Genomic DNA, 21,038 nt, shown 5'->3' on the forward strand with positions numbered 1-21,038 from the left:
AAAGCATGGAAAACATGGAGATGTGGGACAGTGCAGGGCCTATGCAGGAAAAATTACTCTTCTTACAATTCCCCTTCAACACCTCTAATTGTGTCTTAAAGGAAGTCTCAGTTTGACCGTAGAGTGTATTCTCTTCTAACACGTGTTAAATCTGCTTTTCAAGAAAGGGGAGAGCTGGCTTCATGCTCAAAGCCACCAGCAAGCATGTATCCATTTATCATTAGAAATATCTTATGTTCACTGTACTTATTTTTATGGTTTCCTTCTATTTCTGGCAAGTTATACTGGTTTCTATTTATCTAAAATATATTTTTAAGTAAGTGTAGGGAGATAATAAATATGGCATGTGAATTACTTAAGTTTAAGAAAAAGTAACTTAACAGATAATACAGTTCAACCTATTATTCATAGATTGGAAGCCAAGGTACAATAAGGATGAGGAACTTGCTCTGGTTACAAAACATATACTGACAAAGCTGGGGACTAACATAAGCATCTTGATACTACTAGCGTCCAGTGCCTGATGCCCCTTTGATAAAAGAAAGTGACCCTCAATTAATATTTGATGATTGACTGTCTTCTCTAAGCCAATTACTTCTTTCATCCCGAATAATGCCAATGTTCATGGATATGAAAGTGAATCAATAAAAACTCAAAGTATAAGGTGGCATGCAATCAGGAGCCAAGAACTACAACTAAGAGAGACAAGAGAAGGTCACAAAAATGAACTTTACAACATCAAGCAATGTATCAGATACATAAAGCTAATACATCTGCATGCATGTGGTGGCACTCTGTGGGATTCAGAAGGTCACATCTTCAATGAAGTGCTAGTGTGCCAAACATACTTTTCCAAAAGCCACAAATCTGGCCTAGAATGTGGAAGGAGCTTCTAGCAAACACACACCTATAGTTTATATAAGGAAGGAAAGTCTTCTATTAATGCAGCCAAAATTCATCCTTCCATGTAAAGAGACACTGAAATTCATGAATAAAGGGTGTCTTGAGATACATGAGAAACTAAGGAGAGGCCTAAAGGGCTTTGGGCAGAGGGGAAACAGGATGGCATGGATACATTTTATTGTTCAGCTTTGTATACATTTTGATCTCTGAACCTACTGAATGCCTTAACATATTTAAGAAATAAAACTCCCCCCACAAAATGCCTTGACCATTTGGTATTCAGTGTCTAAGAGACTCTGGACCATTAAAAAAAATTACTTCTTTACAAGAATATTTAAATAAATCTAGAGTCTACTTTTTTGTTAAATTAAGTTTTCACAGTTATTTTACAAAATACAACTAAATGTATTTTAGTTAGCAGATGTCCTTCACAAAACTTGCCATTATTTTGAAACTGAGATAATTTTAGAAGCATAATAAAAAAGCCTCCACTCCGAATTTCTTCATAACTATGTAATGAGTTTTAAATTTTGAATGGCATAAGGCAGTTTCTGAATGTTGTTAATTCAGTTCCACTGCATGTTTCTCCTACTTGCAAATAGCTTCAAATTTGCATATAACCATTGTGTGTACATTTCAAATATGAAAGCTGGAATCATAGACAGATTGCAGATTACAAAAGAACAGAAAAACATTCTTTACATGGACTTTTGATTTCTCACATCAGCACCATGGTAACCATTAGACATTACTTGTCATGAAAAAAGAAAGCAATGATTAATTATCATTCCTAAGTTTTACATGATTTATAGATACTTACCTTGTAAATCTAATGCTACCACAGCAGTATCATCTTCTAATCCTTCAATCACCTCGCACTTGTATCTCCCATAATCCTCCAGGGTCAGGTCTGTGATCACCAGAGAAGCATCATTATCACTGCCTCCTTTCAGAAACACTCTACCCTGGTAGCCTCCATAGGTTTTCTTGTGGTATCCCATGGAAACAAAAACATCCACTTCCTTGAGGTAATCTGAAGTTAGCTTGGTCCACTTAATTCGGATTTTGTGGGTTCCTGAGCCAAGTGCTGTAGGGTCTCGGTAAAATTTACATGGCAGTGTAATATTGCCACCTCTGCGTGAGAACACCTTGGCTTGTTCTGCTTCCACAAGTAGACGGGGGCCATTTTCTGCTATAATTGAAAAGAGAGAAAAAAAGGAAAGAACTATTAATATGCTTTTAGACTTTTTTATAATATGAAATATACTACCTACACAGGGTATCTGACAAAGAGTAGCATTGGCGATAAGCTTCTCTGCATTGTTGAGCAGTGATCTCCTTTGAACCACATAGAAAGGTACCTTTAGTAACTAGAGGGCATCTACAAGGTAGTCATGTCTTTTAAGCTACTGAAAAAAGGAAGGATGTACATTATAATCAATGAGAAATATTGGCTCTAATACTCTATAGTCATCTGAAGCTTGAAGATGTCATCGTAAATTCTATTTATTTTTCTTCTACAGTTAAATATCAAAAACGTAGAAACAAGACCAAGAGAAGTGACAGGGAACCATAACTATTTCATCAATATAAACCCAAAACGTACAAGCTAGGTAAATTGATCTCTCCCCAGCTGAGCTTTCTAATACGGTAAGTCTGTATTGTATTTCTAGGAAAAGTATACAGCAACATGATTAACTTTCATTGTGCTGTTCTGGCCAAAGAATTAGAATGTCCTCCCATCTCTGGCTTCAATTCAAATATACACCTGCGATATGCCGTTCTGGAGCATTTCAAGCAACATGTATGTATTATTTTCACACAAAGGCCAGACATCAGAAAGGTATTTTTAGTGAGTGCTTTTTAAAAAACTCCAGATTTTGAAATATATTCCTCAAACCTTGGGTGTTAAAAGTGCATCCAAAGTTATATTTATTTTCTAATTAACCAGATAATTATGTTTCTTTATTCCCTTAAATCTCCTTCTACACCCCCCACCCCCCACCCCCCGCTACCCCTGCTTTCTGCTGTATCTTGGTTTACAGAATCCTCTCGCTTTGCTTCTGCCTTGCCACGCCTCGCCCTTTCGCTTCCCTCCTCCCTCCTCCAAGGACTTTACTGCCTTCCTGGGAGCACCATGATATTCCTAGCCTGCCAAGTCAGCACGGCCGCAGGCCTCTGGAGAGCCAGCTGTTATTTTCAGATCTTGGCTTTCTCTGGGGTTTCCCCTGGTTCACTCGTTGCGCTTTTGACCTTGACAAGGTCTCTTGAGGATGTGCAAGCTTTGAAAATGAGAAAGCGATATAAGAATTCCTGGACACACATACCTCATCCACACACAGCTCTCAAAGGCTGCCAAAGCTGTCTTTCAAGCAGCCCTTCCTGCTTTAGGCTGGAGGTTCTGAATAAACCTTGGTCACGAATCGTTAACGATAGTACACAGGTCGTCAGGAGGAGTAGCAAGTCATCCCCAGACAAACCTCAAAACTTAGTTATTTAATGGTGCACGTAGGATTCAGATTTTAAAATAAAGCGTCCAAGAATAGACAGTGGTTCTATTTTTATCATAGAGCAATCAAAATTCATATTTAAAAAATGAACATTTATGTCAGCCCCAGTCCTCCGAAACTGAACAGTTGAACCACTTTTAAAGCCATCAGTGCCCCTACTTTGAATAGATCATAAACTGAGAGGATAATGGCTTAAGTAAAATGAATCACAAATCCAGCTCATTAAGCATTTCCTTTAGATTCTCTTCTTTATCTTCTTATTTAGGCCCATAGAATCATAAGACATAAAAGGTAAAGGTATCCAACTCTACCCTATGTAGAATACTCCCCCTGCAATATCCCCAGGGACTGCATCCATGTTCTACCTAAATATTTGTAGTATCTTCTTTCTGGGAGGAGGAAAAGGTGCTGTTTAATAAGTCTGCTCAGCAATGCCTGAGGCCCTAGGGAGCATGGATCTACCCACTACCTTGGGAGGACGCCTGAAGCTGGGCCTTCCCATGCTGGGACTTGAGTTTAGACAAGACATGAGGCCTTCAGAAAGTTGCAGTTTCATGATTCTCTCAAGCTTTTTACTTTAAAGTCAAAACTAATGCCCAAATGCGCTGGGCTAAAGGGGAGTTCCAGTAGTTAGGAACATGGGCTTTGATGTGTCAGAGACCTTGTTCTAACCTCACCTCTTCAATTTGCTAGCTCTGAATCCTTGAGCAAGGTGTGCAAGCCCTAAGCCCCAATTTCCTTACATGTGAACTAGGGAAAGTAATGTCTACTATGCATAGTTGACCTAATAGGCACATAAAGCACTTGAAATAATGGCTGACCCAAACTGTTCCTACTGCATAGTTTTCCCCCTGTATTTCTCCTATATGATACTGCCTAATATTGAGCATAATTTTGACATATATTAACCTTCCATGGTTCCACTTACTTATAAAGTTTTTAACCACGTGGAGTAAAATAATACATACAATGCCACCTGTGTTATATAGGAAACCTGGAAACTATTGTGTGGTTTAGCATAATCATAAGGTATTCCAGAGTGAACACAAGGCCTGAGTGTTTTATAAATTAAAGAGTTAAAGCACAGATCAAAAGTCTTGTACAAGAGACTGAAATTTCTAATTTTTTTCTGAGGTTAACTGTAAATCATCTTGTAGTATTTTAGAAGTATAAGCTTATGATTTTTTTTAGGTACTATTTACTTATACTCTAGCATTCTGCGTAGATGATGACTTATGTGGTATAATGTTGAGACCTAAGCAGACACCAAAAACCCATTGGCTTCCCACAAAATAATTTTTCTAACAAGTCTGCTAGAATGTATAAATTTCCACCATTCTTATTTTTGGGGCAACTGGGGTGTTGAGGTAGTAGATGCCACGAGGCCCTGGCTGAAATTCAAAGAACCCTAAGAAAGTTGGGTAATGTGTAACTTTGAGTGACTGAGGGCCATTAACATTCATTAACCTAAATCCCCAACATGGCCTTTAGAACAATGTGTTTTATTAGCTTGTTTGCTTCTAGAAGCTCAATACTGCAGATTATACAGCATTGAGCATTGCTGGCAGGAGTGGCCTGTTGCAGAGCAGGTAAGATGTAGGAAAGAGCACTGGCCAGTGAGTTAGGAGCCCTGGGCTCTGTTGCAGGCTCTAGCAGGGCTTAGCTGTTTGAGTGACAGGTCTACATCATGAGAACATTGAGCTTAAGGTTCGTATCTGGCTCCCTATGGCAGGTTGTCATGATAGGGATCAGCCAGGAAACACACTAAGAGGGAGAGGGTAGAGGGCTGGAACAAAGGGAGCCTATAATGCTGATGGCAAACTTTGCACAGTCTTGTCTAGAGTAATCTGATCATTGGGTTAAAAATGTGGATTGGTTTGAAATTAATGTTTAAGTCAAAACTGTTCAATCAACAGGGCACTTGTAAAGCAAATCAAAAGATAAAAATAAACCTTGATCATCAGAATGAGTATTGGTTATCCTTTTTTTTTTTTTTTTTTTAAATATTAACTAGAGAAAACCAAGCAGCATACATGTGCTCATTTTAGGGGGACTGAATTTTTTAAAAGTTCAGTCTGTAAGTTACAGGAATTTCATATTTTTATTAGTGAGTGTCAGTGACAGTGATGAAAGATTTGATGGCCTTCAAAGACCACAGTTGTCTCCAGGGGAAACAGCAGGGCTTCATTATTATTTTACAGTCTGCTGTGAAATCCAGAGGACATCATTCAGTTTCACCAAATGATGAAAGCAATGGCATGACCGAAAAGCTGATCTTTGTATCACTCTGTAATTTAGATGAAATCTTTTAAACAATAGGACAAAAACAATTTAGAAATATGGTATTGGACTATTACCTATTGTTCTTAGTTCTATTAAAAGTTTAAACATTTGGGGGGGCAATTCATTGCCAAAGAAATAGAGGTGACAGAAAGTAAAAAAAAAAAGGTGTTATGGGTCAAAGTTTGTCTTTTAAAAATAAATAACTTTTTGGATTGTACAAAATAACCAGTCTTGGTGTTGGTTACTTTCTCACTGGGGTATAATGAAGAAGCCTCCAGACTTTTGGATTTCCTAGACCAATAAAATGTAAAAAGAACCCAAACAAACAAAACTGAGGAATATATTTAAGATGGTTAAACAAAGACAAAAAATACTCCCCTTCCAAGAAAAAATTCTACCACCATCATTTGATTTTTTTATTGTGGTAAAATACACATAACATAAAATTTGCCATTTTTACCATTTTTAAGTGTGTGATTCAGTGGCATTAATTACTTTCACATTGTTGTGCAACTGAGGCAGGAGATAGATGGGCCACAGGCTGAGCAGCTGGAGTTTGTCCCCTCTGGAGAGATACTTCAAGATGAAGATAACAGCGGGAGCAAGGAGAAGCTGAGCCTGCCCAGGTAAGAGGTACAGAGACCACATATTTTTCATTCTTGAGGTCAGGGAGACCTTCCCAACTACACCTGTGCAGAAAGGCTCCTCGGGTCAAAAAGGGAGGGAGTGCCACCCCATAGTAGGTGATGTCAACCTACCCATAGGCCTCTTCGCTAGAATCCATCTTGGCTAAGAGATGCGCACGCATACAGGGGAGGACTCTGAGACAAACCAAAGATGGACTCAGAGCCAGGCAAAGCAAGATGATTGGCCAGAGGAAACCCAGAAGAAATGCCCCATGTAAGTGATTCAAACTACTACGAGGGCGCAAGTCTCTCTCTGAGTCCTTCAAGTGTGTGTGTGTGTGTCTATTCACACATATTCTTTTTCCTCCTAATAAACACTTTACTTGTTTCACTACTTTACGCCTCTTTGTGGAAGTTCATTTCTACAAAGCCGACGGGCCAGGGGCCTTGTCACTGGCCACTGGCCTTGGTGGTCTAGTGGCGAGGATTCAGTGTCCTCACTGCCTTGGCCTGACTTCAGTCTCTGGCCGGGGACCTGAGATCCTGCTTCAAGCTGCTGCAGGCCGAGGCCATCTGCAATCACAACCACCATCACCATCTATTTCCCAAACTTTTTCATCACTCCAAACGAAAAACGAATTCCTCCCTGACATTCCAAACTAGTAGGCAGACACTCACGTACCAGCTCCACGATGAGTCATTTGAAAATGCTGCACAAGGTTTTAAAGATAGTTCCTTATTTTTGTGGCATCTGTTATCACTTTGGTGGGTTGAGATGTGTAAGACTAACACTCTGGAAGCTGTTACTTCCTTTAGGGTAGCCAACCTGCCCAATGATGAGCAACCAGGCTGGAATTGTGTCCTTCTCGTTGTGCTCACCACAGTCTACTGAAAACAGTCACTCTGTCTCCCTAGTCCACGTCTTTTTATATTGTTCCTCCAGCATCAAAATAGTGCCTGGCATGTGATAAGTGTCTGTGACTGAAATAGACGAATGCCTCCCAGAGGCTGTGCTCAGCTATGGCAGTAGACATAGACCCCTGCCCTTGCTTTATACCATATTGCTCTAAAATGAAAACACTTTATAAAAACAGGTAAAGATACATATTAAAGACACAATATTTAGAAAGAACATAATTTAGACATTGGTCTCTCATCTTACACATTACATTTGAGTAGGATACATAATTTAGGAAAAAATTATCTTACTCATTAATCTTTCACTGTTTATAATTACAGTCAGCCCTCTGTATCTGTGTGTGCCTCATTTGGGATTCAACCAATCAGAGATGGAAAATATTTGAAAACGACATTCCAGAAAGCTCTGAAAAGCAAAACTTCAATTTGCTTCTTGCCTAAGTATTTACATAGCATTTACATCATATTTACAGCTATTTACATAGCAACATTTACATTGTTTTAGGTATCATAAGGGATGATGCCTGTAGGCTAGGTGCAAATACTGCAACATTTTATACAGGGGACTTGAGCATCTGAGGATTCTGGTATTGGAGTTGAGTCTTGTAAGAATCTCCAGTGGATACTGAGGGGCGACTGTGTTTTGTTTCCTTCAGACTGGAGTAAATCCCATTGTTCCCAGTGTCGCTCACTGGGAGCCAGAAGCTCCCGTCAGTGGTCTTGACTCTGCTGTGTCTTGTCAGCTTTGCATCAGAGATGTTTACAAGGCCCCTCCCCTCTGCCCCTCTCTCTCTCCATCTAGTCTTTACTGTCCTTTCAGAGGGCTTTTCATTTATCAGAGACAGAGCTTTACTTTCTTGCCCAGCTGTTCCTCAATGTAAAGACTCTGAGTCTCTCCTCTATGACTCAGCAGTTCAGGAAGGGTGACCTGAAGAGGGCAGGAAAGAAGCTTTAAGGAGGATCCATGGCTGCCCTCAGCCCTCTACTACTTGACTTGGGTTTGAAATCCTGTTGTATTTATCCCTGGTCCATCTTTGCTTTTACCTGGAGTTCAAATGCTGACCTGAAGACATATAAGAATACGTGTGCTTCTTACCATGTGTGTAACTTGGAAAGAAATATGTATACTTACATAAACTATATCTGAAGGAATCACTAGAAACCCATGAAACTAATAACCATGGTAGCCTGTGGAAAGGAAAGGTAGATGTCTGGGTCGAGAGCTCCTGGGATATCTTCACTGTGTATACTCCCATATTTAAAAATTTTTGAACCGTGTGCACGTATCACCTGTGCACGCCCTAAGTAGAAATGGAATAAAAATATTAAAAATGGTTGACAAAAATGAACAGAAAACTTAATTGACAAAGATAAACAAAAAACTTTCCCTAAAGTGTCTCTAGAAATACACACAAGAAGCTGGTAGCTTGTAGCCAGAATTGCAGTATATTGTTATAATTGCGAGATTATATTTCTGGAGAAGACCTATGGCTCTGTTAATAATAATAATGTTATATTTAAACAGGTCTTCAAAACGTGAAAATTTTACCTCGTTTTTTCAATTCCTTTAAGATACCACCGACAAAGGTATTGACTGTCTTCTAGTTTTGACTATAAAGGAAGAGTCCAAAGCTGAAAATAAGGTAAGTGAAGATTGCTCTTTGCTGTAAAGTGATTACTGCTGTTTCTCACCCTCTGTGACCCTGTCTTTTGGCCTCACAGGCTACAGGAACATACTCCTCCCAACACCCCTCCACCCTCTGCCTCTAAACACTGTATAGTCATTGTGCCCTGCTTGTTCCTATCAATCTACAGCTGAACCAGATTACCTAGAATTGTATTTCCAGTTTCCTTAAATGGTATGTGACCTGCATTACCTGATGTGATGTGCTGTGGAGCATTCCCTTTGGTATTGACCACATCCGGCTTCCTTCCTGTATGGTCAGACCACTCAAGATGGCTGTTCTCTTGCTTTCTGTACATCCCCTGCTCGACCAGTGCCTGCTTCACCTACTCCCTACTCTCATGACTCACCTTCCTACACAGTTGCCCCAGGTCCCAGCTAATGATTATTCTAGCTTTAGATCAGAACGGCTCCACCATGATAGCTTATCAAAGGGGAGGTGAGGGGTGTATTCCTCTTCTGGTTTCCCTGGTAACTGATGAACCAACCTGACATCAATTCCCCCTATAAATGGTAACCTCCCCTCTCCCTGGGGAGCTAAGACTGCAGCCAGGTCCTGCCTGCCCTCTGCCACACACAGTGGGGTGTCGCTCCAGGACCTTGCTTCAGACGTGTAAGCTCCCCAATCCATTAAACTGTTGATGTCTCTGTTGTTGACTCTGGGCTCTTTCTTCAGTCTTGAAGCTGGGCAGGTACAGGGCTTGTAGGCCTGTGGGGTGCAGCCCAACACTTGCCTTAGAGGTAAATTGATTCTGTGATGGGAGACAGCCCAACACCAACATATAGTGTTGTTTCGGGTGATGTTGATCATGAATGTGTACCATGTTATTATATCCAAGTTTCATAGTAAAAAGTAAGGATAAGTGCTATCACTATTTTAGAGCCTGAAGGTTTTTTCAGGGACAGTAGAAACTTTTCTCCCCAGAGGATACTTTAGACAGATCTTTGCCATATAAAAGGTGAGCTTCTTTGCTGGAAATGGGCATCAAGAGCCTCCAAGTAGTTCTAGGGCGTCCATTGAACGTAGTTCAAAAATCTGTGTTCTGAGACGTAAACCTGAAACTGGGTTACTATCTTGAAAAATATTGTCTCTTTTTAATTCCTTTTTCTTCATCTTTTTCAACCAGGAAGAAGTAAAGTGTGAAGAGGGTGTTTAGCTCTGTTCTACTAAATTCTTTGTGGCTTTTGTCTTTCCACATTCATTATTGTTTCATCTATTTTCGCAGCAGCTATAGTTCATTGGTTAAGCATGTGGACTGTGCCTCTTACCTGGTGTCACCTAACCTTTATGTACTCAGTTTTCTCATCAGTAAAATGGAGTTAAGCCACCTTCTTTGCAGGGTTCTTGTGAGGGTTAAAGGACGTGATACGCTGAGAGCTTAGCCTAGTGCCTGGTACCCTGAGTGCCCAGTAAATGTTGGCTGTTACTAGCAAACATTTACTGAGTTTCCAAACTGTGCCAGGTATGCAAACCAGCTTCTGTCATCGACATTTTCTTCTTTCCTATGCTCTTTCAGAAGACAGTTCCTAGAAAGTACTGATTCCTGAAAACTCGCATCTCATCAACTGATGATGATTTTCCTAATCTAGTGGTTCTTAATAGAATAGGAGCTCATTTCAGTACCACCACCTTAAAGCCTTTTCAAAAAACACCCTGTGTCTAATCCAGCTTCTTCCTGCTTCCTCCTCCCTTTCCTTGGGGGTTCCAGAAAGTCTTCGGGGGCTTCCCTGGTGGTACAGTGGTTGAGAGTCCGCCTGCCGATGCAGGGGACACGGGTTCGTGCCCCGGTCCGGGAAGATCCCACATGCCGTGGAGTGGCTGGGCCTGTGAGCCATGGCCACTGAGCCCGTGCATCCAGAGCCTGTGCTCCGCAATGGGAGAGGCCACAACAGTGAGAGGCCCGTGTACCGCAAAAAAAAAAAAAAAAAAAAAAGAAAGTCTTTGTTTGGTTGTAGAGGTGGAATGTGTGTATTGGTAGCTGTCACCCCACCTTGCTCCTTGAACTGCTCTTCAGAATCACTATGGTGGCCTGAGGAAAAGTTTCTCAAAGGCTTGAGACCAAATCTTTTTTTCATAGTGATTTGATTTCTTCTGGAACATAATTATATCAGTTGAATGGAATAAAATGGGAGCCGTTTTTACCCACTGCTTCACTCAGAAGTTTTTCAGAGAAGGCTTAGATGGAGGCTGTATGGTTCCTGGTGGGTCAGGAGCAGAGGAATCAGCCTGCCTGAGTTTGAATCTCAGCTTTACCACTTAACAGCCATACGACCTGGGGCAAGCTACAGACCCTCTCTCAGCCTCAGTGAGGATAACCACCTTTATGTAGTGTGGTGGTGAGAGCTAAATGAGATGACCTAGGTAATGAAGTTTCTATTGTGTATCACACATAGTAAGTGGTTTTAAATGCTAATATTAATTTATCAGTATTATTGCCATTGGTTAAGTCCAATATAACTGGTCCCCAAACTTGAGACAGTCATACTAGCTTTGTCAACTCGGAGTTGTCTGCTCTTGCTAATAATTTTCAGAATTTAAACTTGTGCATGTTATCAAAGATTTATGAGTAAAGAAATAGCATTTGATTTCTATTATTTTAGTCTTAGGAAAAAAATATCACAGATATAGAGAAATTAAGGAATACATTATAAGAAAATAAAATTTGAATGTTTTACTAATATAGTAAATGACAATCTTTGAAGAATCATACTTTCCAGGACTGTAATACAGACTTCTTTCAAAGGGTGTGGAGAAACTGAAGCATTAGCATGCGTCATTCTTCTTCATTAGGCTGTAATTAACCACACAGTCCCTAATTATTAGAAATGTGTTTTTATGTGGTAGAGGGCTCAGATCTACTTGTCTCTGCTCAGAGTATTTCCACTTTGTGGTAAAACATAAGGTCAAGTTATCCATAATTTGCAGAAAGGACACTGTTGGTTTTATACATTGGTATGGTTAGTGTCTTCACTTAGTGTGAAAGATATCAAGATAGTACTATGCAGAGTCAGTTCTGGAGGCAAAAGGGAACTTTTGACTCTGAATCAACAATCATGAATTGATAGCCTTTAATGTGTCAAGTATTAAGTTTAGTGCTGAAACAAAACGAAAGGTAAGTCGAACACAAAAGCCCAGGTGGGCAAGGCTGAGGGAAAATGAAGGGAGCACCATGGTCTTGAGAACACAAGGAGTGAAAGGGACCGTACCATTGCTGGGTGCGCGCACTCCATGCTCACGGGGAGCAAGTACTCGTTCCCACTGATGTTGTCCAATGGGAATGCAGGCTGAAAAGCAGCAGGTCTTTGGATTTTTCAACAGATGCTAGAAATACACTTTTTTTTTTTTTTTTGGCTACGCCTCGTGGCCTGTGGGATCCCACTTCCCCGACCGGGGATCCAAACCCCGCCCTTACGCTCTTGGCAGTGAAAGCGCAGAGTCCTAACCACTGGACCACCAGGGAATTCCCTAGAAATGCACATTTTAATGTGAATATCTCCTATTTTTAAAAACTTGCAATTAATTTAGATTTTAAAAATATGTTACCTGGGAAAAAAAATTACCACATATCAGAGATCAGGATTTAGACTCTGGGAAGTGAATATGTGACCTTTGAATCCTCCTTTATCCCACCTGTTGATTCTGAGGGTTTCTGAATTTCAGACCCGGGCGATCTCCTTGTTTCTGCTTGCATTTCCTCCTTCTCCTGTGATCTCATCTAGTCCCATGGCTATAAATGTTGATGTGCTGGTGATTCCAAAACTTTCTAGCAGTGTACTTTTTCCTGAGCTCCGAACTAGTAAATCCAATGACCTGCTGCTCATATATTGGATCCAAACAAATAACTTGAGTCCTCCTGTCCTGCCCAGACTTGTTCTTCTCCCAATCTTCCTCAGTTCATTTTATGCCTCCGTCATCTGTCCATTTGTTCAAGCCAAAATCTAGCAGGTGTGTTTGATATGCCCCTTTCCCTTAATCCCTACGTCTAGTCTGTCAGCAAGTGCTGCCATCTCTACCTCATTTTTTTTTTTTTTTTCCCAAATTGGTTCATCTCCATCCATCTCCACTGCTACCATCGTGGGCCACACCACCATGATTTCTCACCTAAACTACCTCAAGACCCTCCTAAAGGTCTCCTCACTTTTACTCTTGACCCACCATAATCCAGTAGTCACCTGGTCTTTTGTACATGTAAATCATATTACATCATCCCTTTGCTCAAAACCTTTTAGCCATTTTCAAGCACTTTTAGAATAAAATCGGAACTCTATACTCTGAACCAAATAAAAAGTACGACGGTCTCACTCATGCCTCCTCTTCCAGTCTCATCTTAAACCACACCCTCTCCACTGCCAGGCTGTAGTCCCTTTAGCTTCTCTCTGGTTTGAAAATACCATGTTTATTCCCATCTCAGAGAATTTGCACTTCCCATTCTTTCTACCTGGAATGCTCTGTCCCTGGCTTTTGATGTGACAGGTTTCTGCTCACTATTCAGAGCTCAGCCTACAGAGCCCTTCCTAATTCCCCTCTATGGGGTTCATCCTACAGCCCCCTAGGGGCTCTCTCACAAGATTTTCCCCCTTAAAAACACTTTTATATTTATTGTTTATATGTTCATTTGTTTTTATTTATTCAATTACATATGCAAGCCAAATAAATAGTTATAAGAAAAGAGGCCAAAGCTTGGTTTTGGAGCACACTTTGATTTTAATATATTATGGGCAGCCTATAAATAACTGTTATATCATACATCTTTTAAAATAAGATATTCCGTTTACATGGAAACATCTCTATGAAGTATTAACGTCCAATCAGCTTTTCAGTATTTTAAGCTAATTAAGACCCTTCGTTAATGATTGTGTGATAAAAAACAAGGCAAAGTGAGAACATAAAATAATCATATGTAAATTTTGGAGATTTAAAACCTTTCAGTATAATTTATGACAGTTTTCAAGAGAAAATAAGAATTGTTCATAACCCACATTATTCTAGGGAAGAAAACTTTAGAATTTTCCTATCCTTGAAAAAAGCAAAAAACAGAAAAGGAAAAAACCCTTGTGTGAGTGTTCATTATTTTTTACTAGCAATATTATTGGTCCCAGATAATCATAAATCCATTGTGAAAAAAGGTAGCCATATAACTAAGAAAATAAAAAGTGTATGTAATACACACTGTAGTTTATAAGGAAACCTGTCTTTTTTTTTTTGCGGTACGTGGGCCTCTCACTGTTGTGGCCTCTCCCATTGCGGAGCACAGGCTCCGGACGCGCAGGCTCAGCGGCCATGGCTCAGGGGCCCAGCTGCTCCGCGGCATGTGGGATCTTCCCGGACCAGGGCACGAACCCGTGTCCCCTGCATCGGCAAGCGGACTCTCAACCACTGCGCCACCAGGGAAGCCCGGAAACCTGTCTTTAACTTACATGCCTTTCACCTGTTTCATCTGTGCCTTTCCCTACCATTCAGTAACTCTGAGCCAATCGGACAAACGTCATTTCCAATGCTTTCCAGGAACAAGGCAAAGCAAGGAAGCAAACAAACACCACTTCAAATAGAATCCTCTAGAAGCGGAAATCTCCTCACTTCAAGGATATGTTTTCAGTGGTGTTTCTATTTTAAATTTATGATCTCTCTTTAGAAACAAGAGACGACTCTCCCTTCTTTCCACCCCCTTCACCTAATCTGAGCCCTTGACTGTAGTAAATGTTCCCTGTTCTAACTTGCTTTGTTAATTTTGTACTTGATGGACTATGGTCTTTCTGTGTTTTTATCCTTAATGTCCTTGTCTTGTCTGAGTGGACAGTGTGTGGGAAAGGTAGGTAGAATTCTTGTTTAACTTAATATTCTTTAGTACATTTCACAGCGTAATCCTTGAGTATGTAAAAACATACTACTCAGAGTTTATACATGTGGTAATTAGTTACCGAGGAAGTACTCAAGTCAAGCAACCAACGTGTTTAATTAAAACAAGATTAAAATGGCTCCAATTTGCACTGACTACTTGATAATCATTTTTGAGAACATATGTAGTGCTGCTACTACATTGTAGCAATACAAAATACACAAAATGTTTTTGAAGTGATTTGTATAGAACTTTTAGATTTCTTATGCTTTCAGTGTCTTCATTTTGAAATAAAAATATTTCTGTAACAAAGATCCCCTCCCACCCCCTGGATATTTTCACTTTGATACCTCTTAATGAAATATTTTAACTTAGCACTTTGGTAGATTTTTGTACTCCAAGATACATTCCTAAAAGAGTAGTTTCCATTTTCCATTTAAAATAAAGAGCCAAAGCAATAAAGAAATCTAACTATTCTTTCTTGGTAGCTGGGAAAGTCAGAGAAATATAGCATGTTGAAATTACTTTAACATCAATCCATTCAGCTATAGGTCAGTGCTTTAGCTGAGTCAACATTGGTTCCAGCAAAGCTGCAACCAAAGAAAAAGGCTTCTGTATTTAATGGATTTTTCTGGGGGGGAAAAAAAAAGCTTTGGGAAAGTTTCCAAACAGTCATTGGCTTCCTGCATAATTTGCCAATTTCAGCACTCAGGATGGAACAGAGAACGCAATGGCTGTTAGTGTGAATTTGTTGCTACCTGAAAATATTATTAAATATAGGTTTTTATACCTGGAAATATTCTAAAATTCATTGTTTTAATAGATGCATTATAGAATAACATAGAATTCAGCATTTTAGGCTACTCTACAACAAGTTTAGAAATATTCTTAAGGTGTATTTTATGGGTTTAAAAAGTGAGTATGAATACAAAATTCTAAATAGTAGGATATTTTTGTTTGGTAACTAATTATTCTTTTCTTCATATTTCAACCTCTATATAACACTTATTTTATTGTTTTTTGTCATCTTTGTCGCCCTGATAATATTGTCATTAAGCTCACTGAGGAGATGGTTTGTTCTTCCGTAGAGAATAACTCAGTATTTTGCACAAAGAAGCCCAATGTTTAGCAAATGCCCGAATGAGTAGATTATTTCAAAAGGACACACAAATGCACAGAAGACTGGGCAATGGGCTAGCAAATGCAAAGTTGCATTTCATTCCTTGCTTTTTCTATTTATAACCGTTGTGTATGTGTGTATAAATGTATAAACTATATGTGTGTGTGTGTACCTAGTGTACCAACTATATAGTTGAGGAAAATTATTGCCATGCTTGACTTATACCTATAATTTAAAGAAACTGCTTTATTGAATGGCAGTTATCACAGTTAGTAGTTCTATATTCATAGTAATGTCTGCCTTTCACTAGACCATAAGCTTGATGAAGACAAAGACTGTGAGTTTTGGTCATCATTCTATTCCCAATGCCTATTAAGGTGCTTACTGTAGATGACACATTTGTGCCCCCCTCCCAAATTCATATGTTGAAACCTGATTCCCAATGTGATGATAGTTGGAGGTGTGGCGTTTGGAGGTGATTAGGTTATGAGGGTGGAGCCCTCATGAATGGAATTAGTGCCCTTATATAAGGGACCCAGGAGCGGTCCCTTGTCCCCTTCTGCCATGTGAGGACACAGAGAAAAGACAGCCATCTCTGAACTAGGAAGCCAGCTCTCACCAGACACCAAATGTGCCAGCACCATGATCTGGGACTTCCCAGCCTCCAGAACTGTGAGAAATCAATTTCTATTGTTGATGAGCCACCCAGTCTATGGTATTCTGTTACAGCAGGCCGAATAAGTGTATATATGTATGCGTGCAGTATTTTTCCATATGTATGTATATGCCTATATACATTTTCCTTCATCTCTTTTGGTTTTATTTATTGTATTTATATGGTGATATTCTTATTCCGATCAAATGATAAGGCTGTGTTTAAAGCAGTAGGTTCTTATTAGCATATTTGGTTTCACATCCTATAGTAAGTTAAGAAGAGATTTTGGAATTAGGATGTTGCTAATTTTTATAATTTCATGATGAAATTCTCTAATATTTTATAGCTCATAATTTCTAGATAGTATTATTAACAGTGTATGCATTTAGCCAAATGCAATTTGGAAAATATAGTTGATATTCATGGATTTTGCATTTGTAGCTGTAGATAGTGTACTCTGCCTCGAAAAGAAAAAAATAAATTATAATTTAACTTTTAGTAAACAGACTCATGGAGTCTGAGTCCAGACAAGTTTTAAGTGGAAGAGAGAATGCTTATCTAGCTCTCCCATTAAACTTTTGTTCTGTAGATGGTTTATGATCATCCATTATTAAAATCACTTCACTCCTTTTGATCCTCTCTGCACCACCAGATCCCAACTCTGCAGATATTACATAAGGAACACGATAGCATTGCAGTGACCAAATGTAAATCAAATACTCTTCAAAGCTTCGTGCACACATTAGGAGGATTGCTGCATCCTGCCTCTGGTGGATTCTCCTGGATTGTAAGACGCTATGTGCAGTGTGGGAGCAATAAAAAATGACCAAACAAAAATTGCTATCGAAACTCAGAATCCTCTTCCTTATCTGCTGCCTCTCATCGTACAAACTGTAAAGTTTCCTGAGATTTGGAAAGACTGACTAGGACTTGATTAGGAAAAGTTCCTAGATTTTGGCCCTGAATTTATTTAACAAATGTATTGATTACCTATACTATGTGCCCAGTATTAGTTTAGGTGACGGGGATACATCAGACAAAGATCCCTGCCCTCGTGGAGCTGATATATGTTCTTGTGGCAGAGATGGACACAAACAATTGCATAAAAATAAGTAAAGTAGATATCCAGGACTACAGAGAAAAGGAAAAGAAGATCAGAGGTAGATAGGGACGCCAGAGGAGGGGAAGAGCACAGTAGTCAGGGTGCATTCATTAAGAAGGCGAGGGCTTCCCTGGTGGTGCAGTGGTTGAGAGTCTGCCTGCCAATGCAGGGGATGCGGGTTCGTGCCCCAGTCCGGGAAGATCCCACATGCCGCGGAGCGGCTGGGCCCATGAGCCATGGCTGCTGAGCCTGCGCGTCTGGAGCCTGTGCTTCACAACAGGAGAGGCCACAACAGTGAGAGGCCCGCGTACCGCAAAAAAAAAAAAAAAAAGAAGGTGAAAAATGATCCCAGATTTGAAGAAGGGGGTTAGCCAAGAGAAACTTCTCCTCATCAGCCATGCAGCCTGGGCCAAGCAACATTTAAGTGCTGGGTCTTGATTTCCTCATTTATACAATGGCGTATTGATCTCAATGATCTATATTAAAGTCCTTTTAAGTTCTTAAATTCTGTAAACTATGATTTACTTTATGCCAACATTACACAATGAAAGCAGTGATCTATTAACGTACATTAGGCCCACACAATGTGTCATGTGTTGCTAAATGCCATGGTGCCACAGGACTTGAGAAGTGCTCATTACAAGAGTGGTAATTTAGAAGTGTCTCATTGCACTCATTCATGTATTCAGCACATATATTAAGCTCCTAGTATGTGCCAGGCACTACTGTATAGCTGGAGTGTTACAAAGCTGACAGTCTGATGCTAAGCTAGGACGTAAGAGTGGTTTGGGGCACGAGAAGGGGGAACCAACCACATTGAGTGGAGAGTGTCTACTTCTGCGAGGGATTCTAGATCTCTGTTATTTTTGCCACCCACAGAGATGAACTTCTGACAACTCTTTCTTTAAAAAAATCTAATTGCTTTATCTTTTGAGAAAAGTGACCATAAGTTTTACTTATTATAAAGAAGGGAACTGTTTTCATCTCTTAAGATTTCCTCTTATTATTCTTTTAAAAAATTTAATGTAGCTTATTTGTGTTCACCTACTAAGTATATTAAGGGGAATATTACTTAAGTTTGGAAAGCTTCATTTTCTACACGGAAAGTAAAAGTGATCAGATAATGTTTAATACCATTGGAGAAATTTAAAACTGGAATTAAGGAGGGCAAAGAAGGCAATTTATAAAATGTTTACTTCATTAGAACTAAGGTAATGATATGGTTCTGCTAGCAAATGAATTTGAAAAGCACGACCTTTTCCCACCAGTATTTGTGCTCCCTTTTCTATTTAAAAATCAGTTTTCCGTGACAGTGAAGAAATAATCAACATGGCGATAACAACTATCATCTACTGGTGCTTATTGTGTTCTGGGTACTAAGCACTTTTCCATATATTATCTAATTTAATTCTCACAAAGCTTTATAGAATAACAGTGATTATACCCAATTCTATACATGAGATAACTGAGACTTGAAGAGATTAAGTAAACTGCCCAAGGTCTAAAGCCAGTAACTGGGATTAGGGGAAAAACTCCTGAACTTGTCATCAGAAGACCTGCACTTGGAATGCCAGAGGCAGGAAACACTGGATCGCTGACATGGATAAGATCAGGCGGTTACGTATTCAGTATAACTATAATTGTTTTGCAGCTATTTTGGTTAATAGGCAAATGGTCATAAAATTTCTCTGCTGTCCATATAAATGTCTTCGTAAAAGTTGTATTTTACAAAGTATATTCATCATCTGTGAATTTCTACTGGTAATTGAAAGTCTACAAAGAGTTTTTTTAGAACAGATCCAAATATTTTAAAAATTGTGCTTTTGTGTGATTTAGTACTCCATATAAAAATCTTCCTAATGAACTCAAGTTTCAAAGGCTTGAGAAGTTGTTTGACTAGGCACATCATGAAATGAGGAGTATAATCTGTTAGTTGAGATTGTTATAGAGACAATGTCAACAGCAGTTATCTCTTCCTGTAGAAGTATTTGAGGAAATTACTATCCCCCACACTGCGAACAGTATATGATACAGAAGCTGCTATCTTGATTGCAAATTTTTAGCAGACTCCATGGACAAGTGTAGTTTACTTTCTTAATCAAGTTGATTCAATAAAAAAATTAAAGGAAGTGAATTAGTACAAGTGCAATTTTATCTAAAGCTTTTCAGTAGAAACACTTTGCCCAGGAATCTATACTTGCCATTTTTTCCCCTGGTATTCTGACTTTTTTTTTTTAAGCCAGATTAAAAAAATTTTTTGCCTATATCTCTATAGAATCTCCCACAACTAGATAAGGAGGAAGCCTTCAGAAAAAATAATTAGGTAACTCTTATGCATAAGAGTTAAGAACGTGCTAACAAAGTGTTCAGCATCTTTATCAAGGCAGCCAAGGAGAATTTGAGGATTATGTGCATTATTCCCCTGGTATTATTTAAGCCTGGGAAACTTGAGGTACAAAAATAAAAAATTAATTACAAATGAGAGGTAGAAAAGGTGTTTTTGTAGTAACACGAATTTTGAATAATTTTCTGTCACTGAGAGAAGCTCATACTGCTTATCAGTACAATTTGGGAATTTGAGATTCAGATTACTAATTTAATCATTTGATTGCAAAATTCTTATAAAATTTTATGAAGCCTTCAGCTCCCTTAAATTCCTTCTGGGCCATGTTTTTGTTTTGTTTTTGGAGGGCTGTGTTTGATAAATAAAAGTTTTAAATATGAGAAAATAATCCAGTATGTAAGTAATGAAGGTTATCTGCTTTAATGATTATCTGCTGTGCTATGGGTTTATTTTTGTGTTATAAAAGGCAACTGAAATTATGGCAGGCCATTTGGAAGTGTTTCTCTGAAGGGCTGAGAACATGAAAGTTCAATCTGAATGCTATAATAAAGTAAAAAGAAAACTTTTTGTTGGATAAAAACTAATGAGAACAGGTATTTGGAGCAATTTTTAAAAAAATTTCAACTATGGACATAGCATCATAATATTGACCCAAATCACATTTCAGTGTTAATTTCCATAAGCAAAATGTAGGCCTTGTAGTAGTTGTTTTTTTTTTTTTTTGTAGTATTATTACTTGAAAGCTCAGAGCAACTTTCTAAGAACATGAATTTACAATTAAAATGAAGTGGACTAGCAAGTCATTTTTTAAAAAATTGGATAGTGTAGGCAAATAATCTGGATAATTCTGATACCTTGTGTCAGCAATTCCTTTGCACTAAATTTCAACAGAGTATATGGGAATGGAAAGACTGGAGCAACAGAAGTTTTCCTTGCTGAGAAAACTTGAGTCTGACTTACAGGCTTCCTTCAGGAGTAACTTTTAAAATGTTAATATAGTTTTAAAATAATATTTTTATACTCTGCATGAAATTAGACTAAATGATTTATACATCA

At 38.9% G+C, this 21,038-nt stretch overlaps 1 protein-coding gene across 2 annotated transcripts in view; it reads right to left on the reverse strand.

Moving 5' to 3' along the window:
- Positions 1–21,038, reverse strand: part of HAPLN1 (hyaluronan and proteoglycan link protein 1) — a 73,427-nt gene that overhangs the window by 11,774 nt on the left and 40,615 nt on the right. For both annotated transcript variants that reach the window (XM_073802273.1, XM_033852986.2), the window contains one exon: positions 1,724–2,095. In XM_073802273.1, the coding sequence (XP_073658374.1) occupies positions 1,724–2,095 (372 nt within the window). The remainder of the gene's footprint in view (positions 1–1,723; positions 2,096–21,038) is intronic.

The sequence above is a fragment of the Tursiops truncatus genome, chromosome 3 (assembly GCF_011762595.2).
Source record: "Tursiops truncatus isolate mTurTru1 chromosome 3, mTurTru1.mat.Y, whole genome shotgun sequence".
Classification (NCBI taxonomy): Eukaryota; Metazoa; Chordata; class Mammalia; order Artiodactyla; family Delphinidae; genus Tursiops; species Tursiops truncatus.